Source organism: Phoenix dactylifera, chromosome 5 (assembly GCF_051530095.1).
Source record: "Phoenix dactylifera cultivar Ajwa chromosome 5, Ajwa_hap1_PhDact_Kaust_v1.1, whole genome shotgun sequence".
Classification (NCBI taxonomy): Eukaryota; Viridiplantae; Streptophyta; class Magnoliopsida; order Arecales; family Arecaceae; genus Phoenix; species Phoenix dactylifera.
Window position 1 is genome coordinate 32,139,436 of NC_143194.1, and position 9,610 is coordinate 32,149,045.

General features: G+C 41.3%; 1 protein-coding gene across 2 annotated transcripts; it reads left to right on the forward strand.

Annotated features, from left to right (window-relative positions):
• The first annotated feature begins 2,654 nt into the window (after positions 1 to 2,654).
• Positions 2,655 to 9,310, forward strand: LOC103710860 (putative inactive receptor kinase At4g23740). Of its 2 annotated transcripts, none has more exons than XM_008796768.5 (3): positions 2,655 to 3,079; positions 3,288 to 4,588; positions 8,293 to 9,310. In XM_008796768.5, exons 2-3 carry the CDS (start codon positions 3,316 to 3,318, stop codon positions 8,943 to 8,945), a joined length of 1,926 nt encoding a protein of 641 aa, XP_008794990.2. In that variant the 5' UTR covers positions 2,655 to 3,079; positions 3,288 to 3,315; the 3' UTR covers positions 8,946 to 9,310. The 2 variants fall into 2 exon arrangements, with proteins under 2 accessions (XP_008794990.2, XP_038985057.1); XM_039129129.3 differs by having other exon boundaries at positions 2,697 to 3,201.
• The last annotated feature ends 300 nt before the right edge of the window (positions 9,311 to 9,610 follow it).

Consider the following 9,610-nt stretch of genomic DNA (forward strand, 5'->3'; position numbering starts at 1 on the left):
AGTATAGCATCTATTTCATTCATAAACTATAAATAACAGAAAAAAAAAGAAAATCATAAATGCTTGTACATCAACAAATATATGGGTTTATTGAATAATATTAGAATCCATATGCTGGACTACTTGCTTTTTTATTTTATAGAGCTTTTTGTTAGATAAATTACAAGTCATCATTTCCAAGAGTAAGTATATATTTTTTAATGTAAAGTCGTTCTTTTAAATCTAACATGGATTTTGTATTTGAATCATTTGAACTCTTATGGATTGCACCAATTAAATGTTCAACTTTATGTTAAAATATTTAATCACTATTTCAAAATAATTTATTCTTGTTCCACAAATTTTTTCACTAGTTTTGTGGAGGTATGAGAATTTTTAGGAGCCTAGCTAGTAAATTAAACATTTGCTCCACAGATAATGCTCTACAATATTTTCTGAGAGAAAAAATACTTTATAAATATTTTTTTATATATAGTTTTTAATGTACTTGTTAAATTGAGGAAAATTAACAATATATTTTTCATTGATAAGCTTTATTTTTCATTCTTCTGCTAAGATCCTAAGCAAATTAGGAAGACACTTTTGGGTATAGTGGATAGTCACTTTTCATTTGATTATAAGTAATCAGCATCTATATTATATTTAATTGTAGCCTCAGACAAACAAATCATTATTCATCTGATGTTCTTTCCTTTTTTTTTACCATACCGGTGGGAATTCCATCAAAAGCATCAACACCATGAGTCCACATGATTTGCCAATTTACTATATGCTTAGATATCTTCTATCAAGTATACTTTATTATGATTGAGTTAACTTTATTAGATCTGATTCAATTCCAATCTTCTCTTTTTTTTATTACCATTTTTTCTCAGTACATGCCAAAGGGCACTTTGGCTCTAAAATATCTCGAAACAATCTAATTATCTCATTAAATTAACGGATAAAAATCGTATTACTAATCTATATTCATAAATTGTTTTAAATTTTTGAAAAACACATCGAGAAGAATACCAACAACGTTACGTCCCACGCCCCTTTACATACGGCGTAGTGGAAAATCATATAAAAACAGATAAAATATTTTTTTATTTTTATATGGACCTTATATCCCATTACTTCTTTTCTTTTTGGGATGTCCAATTACGTCAGCCGTTCGATCCCATCGTTGTTTCGATGAGCTCAACCGCTCGGACCGTCCGACCAGTGGCCCATGACGCGGACGAGACCACCGCACATAAAACCAAACAGTTACTGTCACCGTCGTGAATTGTTTACTTGTACTGCCGATAGGGTCCGATCCGACGACTAGAAATTCCAGTCCACCGTCTCATGTTGTACCGTGGTCGCTTTTGGACGGCTACTAACGAAGACTTGTCCCTTCCAAGTTCCGTTGCGGCGGGGCTCATCCGCACGCCGGGGAAATTAAGACCTATCATCTGGATTCGATACGAATTGAACCGGCCGGTTCGACTTAAAAAAATGGTATCGGTTCAGCCATCTTTGGATGATACGTGGTTATTGGATCAAGAATCGTTTCAGTGTATTCGAATGCAGCGTTGTCGATTTGACTTCATTTCTTTATTCAACGTTTTATTTTTTTAGTGACGTCATCCCAGGGATGGAATTTTTTTTTTGGTGCAAGGGATGGAATTTTTCGAGCGGGGACAATAGCACGAGGACGGCGGATGAGACGAAGAGGGCCCCACCCTTGAGCCCCGGATCGCGTACCGACGCACGGTGAACAACCAATCTGCACCAATCGTTTGACGAACCTTCTATCTGTATGGACCCCACTGCCAGCTGGCAGCATTTAGTCGCCACCTTAGGTTGGACCATCCTTTGCGTCGTTTGGTGCTGCTTGCCAGACTGGCACAGCAAGGCGGGTCCGCACAGGATACTGATTTAGGGTTAGCTATAAATGGAGGGCTCTGATTTGTTCAGCCCATGTCGCCGGGGGTGGGGGTGGGGGTACAAATTCGGGTGGTGGCTGGTTAGAGCAGAAAAACTGCACCCAGTTGGTGAAATAAAAGCAGGTTATTTGTTATATTTGCCTCCCTGTGCAAAAAAACTTGTACAACATTTGTACAAGTTAAACATTCGACGCTGCACGTGATTTATTGATGGGATTTTTTTTCAGAATTGAAAAATAAAAAACTGGGCCATCTTTTTTTATTTTGTATATATATAAAGCCGAACCGTCTTTCACGTCAGCAGCAGCAGTTTCAATTTGAATCAAAGCACGAAAGGTGTACTGAAATGGGCCTGTCTGAATGATGGCATAGCTTGTCCGTTAATTGAACGTGTACTGAAATTTGAGTTTACATTGCTATATGAGTTCTTTTCTAATAGAAAGTGTCCATAGACAAGAGTACACGATACAAATAGGTCTCTTTCAACTGTTCCTATCTCCTCAATCTTGCTTAAGGCAGGGTTCGGTTGATCAATGCAACCGTCAAAATAAAAAAAAATTTATGAGATGGTTTTCACATTCTAAGAACTCTACGGATAAAAATTCAAAAGCCAAAAATTACACGCAGGAGATTTGCGTTACGTAAGCTACATTCAACACCGGATTCCTGCCTCTCAAGACCTAACCTCTCGCTTTCTCTCTCTCCTTTTACCGCTGACTTCCGCCTGATGGCCGACAAAGCTACAAGTCACAAGAGAAGAAGCAAAAAAAAAAAAAAAAAACTAGCGGGTGAAGGTGGGGTGGGGGAGCTCTGTTTTTCCTCTCAGTTTTTCGCCCCAGATATGCAAGCGATTCCATTCCCCTCCCGCCCAGGTTTTCTCTCCGCTCTCTCTCCCGCCGCGTTTCTCTCGTCCGTCACGTGGCGACTCTCCTCTCACATTAATTTTTCCTCGTTGCCTTCACTCTTCTTAGTTTTATTTACTTCCGTCAATAACGCTTCCTCTCCCTCGCTGTGTACGATTCCCTGAATAAATGATTGCGTTCATTGCCTCTCACTTGCGCCGGATGCCGTTCCCGAGTTCGGTCGGAATACTCTTCACTTGCGTCGCCGCGACGCCTCTTCTACCCCTTTAACCAACAACGAAGAATTCTCCTTCCAAGGCTCCGGTATTCTCTCTCTCCCTAGACTCCAACTTCGGACGGCCACACCGTGCAGCGAAAGGGAAAAGAAAGAAAGAAAGAAAGTTCAAAAATTTGAATCTCTCTTTCACTACAGTGGCGGCACTGCAGTTAAAGCTGCCGCTCCAGCTTTCTTTTTTGATCTTTTCTTTTCTTTTATATATATATATTGAAGGAAAAGAAAATAATGTTACAGGCTTGAGGAGTCGGTCGCTTGATCTGAAATGAAGTATAGGAGAGGAATGGAGGCTAAGGTGGTAGTTTCAGCGATTGTATTGTTGTGGTCGGCGGCGATTGTCGGGCGAGGAACCGCCGAGCCGGTGGAGGACAAGCAGAGACTGCTGGATTTCATCAAGAGGCTCCCTCCCCGGCGCGCCCTCAACTGGAGCCCCTTCACCTCGGCGTGCGACAGCTGGCGGGGCGTCGCATGCAGCGGCGACCGGGCCCGCGTGGTGGCCGTCCGATTGCCTGGCGTCGGATTCAACGGCTCGATCCCGCCCGACACCCTCGGCCGCCTCACCGCGCTCGAGGTCCTGAGCCTCCGCTCCAACGGCCTCACCGGCCCCTTCCCCGCCGACTTCGCCAACCTCACCGCCCTCACCGGCCTCCACCTCCAGCTCAACGGCTTCTCCGGCCCCCTGCCGTCCGATCTCTCCGCCCTCAAGAATCTGACGGTCCTCGACCTCTCTTTCAATGCCTTCAACGGCTCCATCCCGGCCTCCTTCTCCAATCTCACCCAGCTCACCGCCTTGAATCTCTCCAACAACTCCTTTTCCGGCGAGATCCCGGATCTCTACCTCCCGAATCTCCAGCTCCTCAATCTCTCCAACAACCACCTCAACGGCAGCATCCCCAGATCTCTGAAAAAGTTCCCGAATTCCTCTTTCTCCGGGAACGATCTCTCCCCGAAAATTACTCCACCGCCACCGCCGCCTCCTTCTTCCCCTCCCCCTTCGCCGCCGCCGCCGCCGCCGCTTCCGAGAACAGGAGCTGCCCACAAGCCCAGCGAGTCGGCGGTTCTCGCAATCATCATCGGCGGCTCTGCTGTAATCTTTGTGGGGATTGCGCTCTTTCTTTACGTCTGTTGCTCCAAGAGGGATGCTGATGGCGTGGTCTCCGGGAAGGGATCGAAGGGAGATCGCTCGCCGGAGAAGGCCATGGCCGGGCGCCAGGACGAGATCAACCGCTTGGTGTTCTTCGAGGGGTGTACCTTCGCCTTTGACTTGGAGGATCTGCTGAGGGCTTCGGCCGAGGTGCTGGGGAAGGGCACCTTCGGGACGGCCTACAAGGCAGCGCTGGAGGATGCGACGACGGTGGTGGTGAAGAGGCTCAAGGAGATCGGGGTCGGGAAGAAGGAGTTCGAGCAGCAGATGGAGGTGGTGGGGGGCATCAAGCACGACAATGTGGTGGAGCTGCGGGCATATTACTACTCCAAGGATGAGAAGCTCATGGTCTACGACTACTTCAGCCATGGGAGTGTGGCTTCCTTGTTACATGGTATGCTGCTCTGTTCTTGCTATTATTTTTTTATTGCCTTCCCTTAGAATAATAACGCGATAGAGAGAAAAGTACAATGTATATAAATTTAAGGGGTTGACTGATTCTAATCTCGCTCTTTCTTATAGTTGTTTGTTGTGGTGCTTTTTTTCTCCTTGATTAATTTGTTTGCATGAGACCGATTTATGTGTAGTCTCTCTACTCGATGGCACTACACACTGCTGAACGTTCAATACATGCGCTATTTGTTTGTGCTTTGATTTGCGATCATGCTATAATTTGCTCCTGGGCTTCGTATATCAAATGTGATGCTGATACTTATGCTGTCACTGCACTTGTAGTGTGCTTGTTTGCTATTTGCTTATGCTTTTGATGTTTAAGGTGGCATGCTTGATTTTTAGGTATCTCAGGATGCATGAGCAGCAATTTTTTTTTTCTTTTGCTGTTATATTTCATTAATTATCTTTTTGTTTGGAAACTAATTTTTGGATGTTGATTATTCGTATGTTGCTGTCAAGGCCTCAAAAAGGAGGATGGTAATATTGCAGCTCTTATTGTACACTTGGGGACTTTAATGGCTTAACGGTTAAAACCTCAAATGGTTGCATGTCCATCTCTTGTCTATAGTTATTTGAGTGACTCGTAGTTGAAACAATGAAGCTATCGTACTGATAACTTGATGACTAATTTTTGCTTGCAGTTTTCAATTCTATTATGTTACATGGTGCTGTTTCTGGAGTTTGGTTTTTGGGTGGTTGTTAATTCATGGTAGCTTATCTCTGGATTGGTGAACTGTGTCAGTGCACATTTACCTGTAATTTAATGCAAATAAACCCAAGGAGCTGCTTATTTTCTCTTTATCTGAATATCTACATATTATAAAACATATTAACATAGGCAGGTTGTTGGACCTCCCATCATTATTCCATAATGTCATGCAGTCAGGGACACATAAACATGCACAATTATATAAACAAATAACAAAGCTGTATGCTTTAAGAATGATTCATGCTAACTGGTGTTGAAGATGTACAATAAAGGTCGATTTTTTTTTTTTAAAAAAAAAGAACAATGTGGATTACCTTGATAAGTTAGGAAAAAATTAAATTCCTTTAAAACAAAATCAACACAGGGCAATACACAGCGGTTCAAATTACACTGAAAAGAAATAATTTCCTAGCAAAACTGGAAGTGGAACTTGCATGCATGGACTTTGTTTATGCTTCTATGATTGCTGAATTTGAACATATACAGTCTTAAGCACCAAATTAGACATCAAAATGTTAGTAAATGAAGTTATCACACTTCAGAGAAATTGATTAAAAGACTTGTTGCGTTTAGCTAGCTGTCCTTTTGTGGTAGTCATAGTATGAGGTCTATTACATTTTTTCTTACAATACTCATGACCTGACAACTTCTTGACACCTTCATGTCCACCAAAGATTGTATCTGAGATGTATGGATTCACCTTTATTTTTCAAGATGTAATTTGATGAAATTTGACAATGTGGCATATAAATTGTTACCGATTCTTGTCCAAGGCAACATAAAGAAAGAGAATGACCTTCATTGGAAACCTAGAAGATCAGTTCACTGGTATAGGTCTTACTTGTTACACTGTTTCAATTAACGCTTGTAGAGAAAAAACCAAGTTTATGAAAAGTTTCTTCGAGTTAAAAAAAAAGGAAAAAAAAACTTTAAAACCCTGTACAATGATCATATCTCTTAACATTGCAGTTAATTGGCAATATGAAAGCTAGATCAATGCTCTGTATAGAAATGCACATGGGAGAATTACAAAGATCTCGCCATGGGAGTTCATGTTTTGCGGTCATGATGCTCTATCAATTTGCAAAACATTATGGATATCCAGTGAAATTTTATAAGTAATTTATTTTTAATTACTTTTAATTCTATCAATAATTACTTTTTTGATTAAAATTTTTCTTGTTGAACATCTCTGTTATTATGATTGTCAATGGTCTCTAATCTATTCCTCTCTCAGATATATCAGTTCCAGCATATTTGCTACTTGTCCTGATTCCTTTCGCTATATTGTTATCTTTCAAACCAACCTGGTTAATCCTGAATTCTGGTTCACTGACCATAATTAGTTAAATTTATTTTTGATGTTGAATATGAGCTTCTTGCTGGACTTTTAGAAAGGTTGTACAATGTGTTTTGTTGTGTACATTATAATTATATGATGAAGTACCCTGCAGTTGAGCACTATAGCATCAGAATTCTTAAATCTAGAATATGGTAATACTGATTCAGAGTTTGACGATATATGTTTTTGTTCTACAATGTGTATATAAACTGTATCGAGTATTCGCTAGTAAAGCCAAATATGTATGTTCTAATGTATTAGATTTTTATTTTAAAAAATCTTGTAATGCAGGCTCAACATATACATGTAGTTGTTGCCGACATTTTGTAGGTAAAGCCTACTGCTTAGTAAAACAAATGTAGGATATGGTAATAAGAGTCCAACTTAAAATAAATTGTATCTCCATTCACGATTTCTGGCACGATATCTGTCAAATGCTTCCAACTCATTAGGAAAATCATTAATTCTGATTTAACTTGTCTCTTGGGACAAGCTAACTTGCCATCTGCTGCGCACCCATCAAATACTTCATTCTCCATTTGAATGTTACTGCAGGGCGTATGTAGCTTTTTTATTTTACATATCTTTTTGGTATCAAGCTCCGCAGCTTTTCTAGGCAGAAAGGGGAAAAAAAAGATCTCCCAGTGGCTGATAGTAGACACTGGTTTTTTTACCTCCTCTCTCTCTCACACACGCACGCACACACGCACGCACACATGCATGCAGAAAGGACACACCCTTCAATTAGTCTCTTAAGAGTCTCCAAAAGGAACAGCCCCCAGTACCAAGACAAAAGATCATCAGGAAGATCAGAGGTACAAATCATCTTTTGCTGTAAGGAGCAAGCCAAGCCAGCCTTATGGTTGGCAGTTTAATTATGTTATTGATTTTTTTTAGGAGAACCTTCTTGATATTTATGTGAAGCCTTGAACGTCTTGAACTGACCCCCATACTCTTTACATCAGGGCCCAGGAGTCTTATACTTGTTTTGTCTATTATAGGCCTATTAAAAAATATTGCAGTTCTTGCTGCAAACCACAAACAAAATGTTTATTAGAACTTAACAATGCAAAGAAGCTAGATATTGTCCTTATATTTTATGGTTCTAGTATGAGATATTATACATTACACCTCTATGTCCAGAAGTGATTAGTGACCTTAGTACACATGCTCGGTTGGAAGATCATCTACCATGTATCCACCGCATTTTTAAAATGAATGCTAGAAAAGAACATTCATGCGTTGCTTATAGTTTGGGTATCGTTCCCTTTATTGCTAGGAATTTCAATTACAAATACTTGCAGCCACTGCATTAGAAGACTATGTTCTCTAGTTAGTTTTACAGGGTGCAAACTTTTTAAGAATTTAGCACGTTTAGATATTAAACTTGCATTGCAGTCTGGTTGCTGGCTCATTTATCAGGAGGCTTCCATGTAATACAGTAGTTAGTTTCTTTCAGTTGAGTGAACTGAAAGCTTCATGTCTTGATCAACAACTGATTCAAACAAAAAAACTGCAAAATCTACGCATGTAATTGTATGTATTTTCTGAATAGTCATGTTTTATATTGATCATTTACTCTATTGTTCTGCAGGGAAAAGAGGGGAAGACAGGCCACCTTTAGATTGGGAAACTAGAATAAAGGTAGCCATTGGAGCGGCAAGAGGAATTGCACACATCCATACCGAGAACAATGGCAAACTTGTTCACGGGAACATAAAATCATCCAATGTCTTCCTCAACAACCAGCAATATGGCTGTGTCTCTGACCTTGGGCTGGCATCTCTGATGAACCCAATGATTCCTCCTGTGTCCCGAACTGCAGGGTACCGTGCACCTGAGGTGGTCGACCTACGGAAAGCATCGCAAGCTTCAGATGTCTACAGTTTTGGTGTGCTCGTTTTGGAACTTCTCACGGGGAAGTCCCCGATCCAAATAATAGGCGGCGGTGATGAGGTGGTCCACCTAGTAAGGTGGGTTCAGTCAGTGGTCCGTGAGGAGTGGACTGCAGAGGTGTTTGATGTTGAGCTGATGAGGTATCCAAATATAGAGGAGGAGTTGGTGGAGATGCTTCAGATCGCAATGACTTGTGTGGTGAGGATGCCTGAGCAAAGGCCCAAGATGTCAGAGGTAGTGAGGATGATCGAAGATGTCAGAAGGTTCGATACCGGGAACCGGCCTTCATCGGAGGGCTCAACGCCACCACCAGCACAGGTTATAGCAGAAACCCCAGCCACCCCCCAGTGAAGCTGTTACTGTTTTGAGAGCTTACCGTATTGTTTTGATTCGTCCCTCCAGGCTTGCCGCATGGCCTGATTGGTAGAAAGGTCATTGCATGTTGTAGCATTTGGTCCAACTTTTTTTTTTTTTAATCTTCCATCTTGATACCTTGTTTAGGATTAACTTAATGCAGGGGACGTTGTAGTTTTTAAGGTTCAGTGACGAAAAGGGTCATGCCTTGATCAGAGATGGGTCTGGCAGTAAGTCGTTTGGCCCTGCAACTATTGGAATGCTTCCTCTCAACGCAAAGGTTGAGACTGAAACAATTGGTCCTCTCTTTCGACCAAACAAATTATTTAGTCCCGGTTTTCCATTTGACCGGGCTGTCTTAATTTTTGATTATCTTATTTTTATACTATTGAATTTTATGCTTACATTTTTCAAATACAGTAGGAGTGGAGAAATTGACTAGCCAAGACGGATGACAGTTGCAATTACAGTTAGATCTGGTTGAGCAATTTTGGATTTTGTCCACCCATGGAAACTTAACCAAGCGGGGACGGTAATCATACATCTGTTGAGAACCACCTGTAACCGTACAAAAGCCTGTTTAAGAGTGTAAACTGAATCCAAATGCTATCGACTTGCCTTCTTGCAAGCCTTGTCATGATACCTCTACTGCAGCAATTCAT

Bases quoted from the DNA above. Each gene is read 5' to 3' on its own strand.
- LOC103710860 (XM_008796768.5), top strand. From the start codon at position 3,316: ATGAAGTATAGGAGAGGAATGGAGGCTAAGGTGGTAGTTTCAGCGATT. The intron at 4,589-8,292 runs GTATGCTGCTCT...ATTGTTCTGCAG, and splicing joins TGTGGCTTCCTTGTTACATG to GGAAAAGAGGGGAAGACAGG.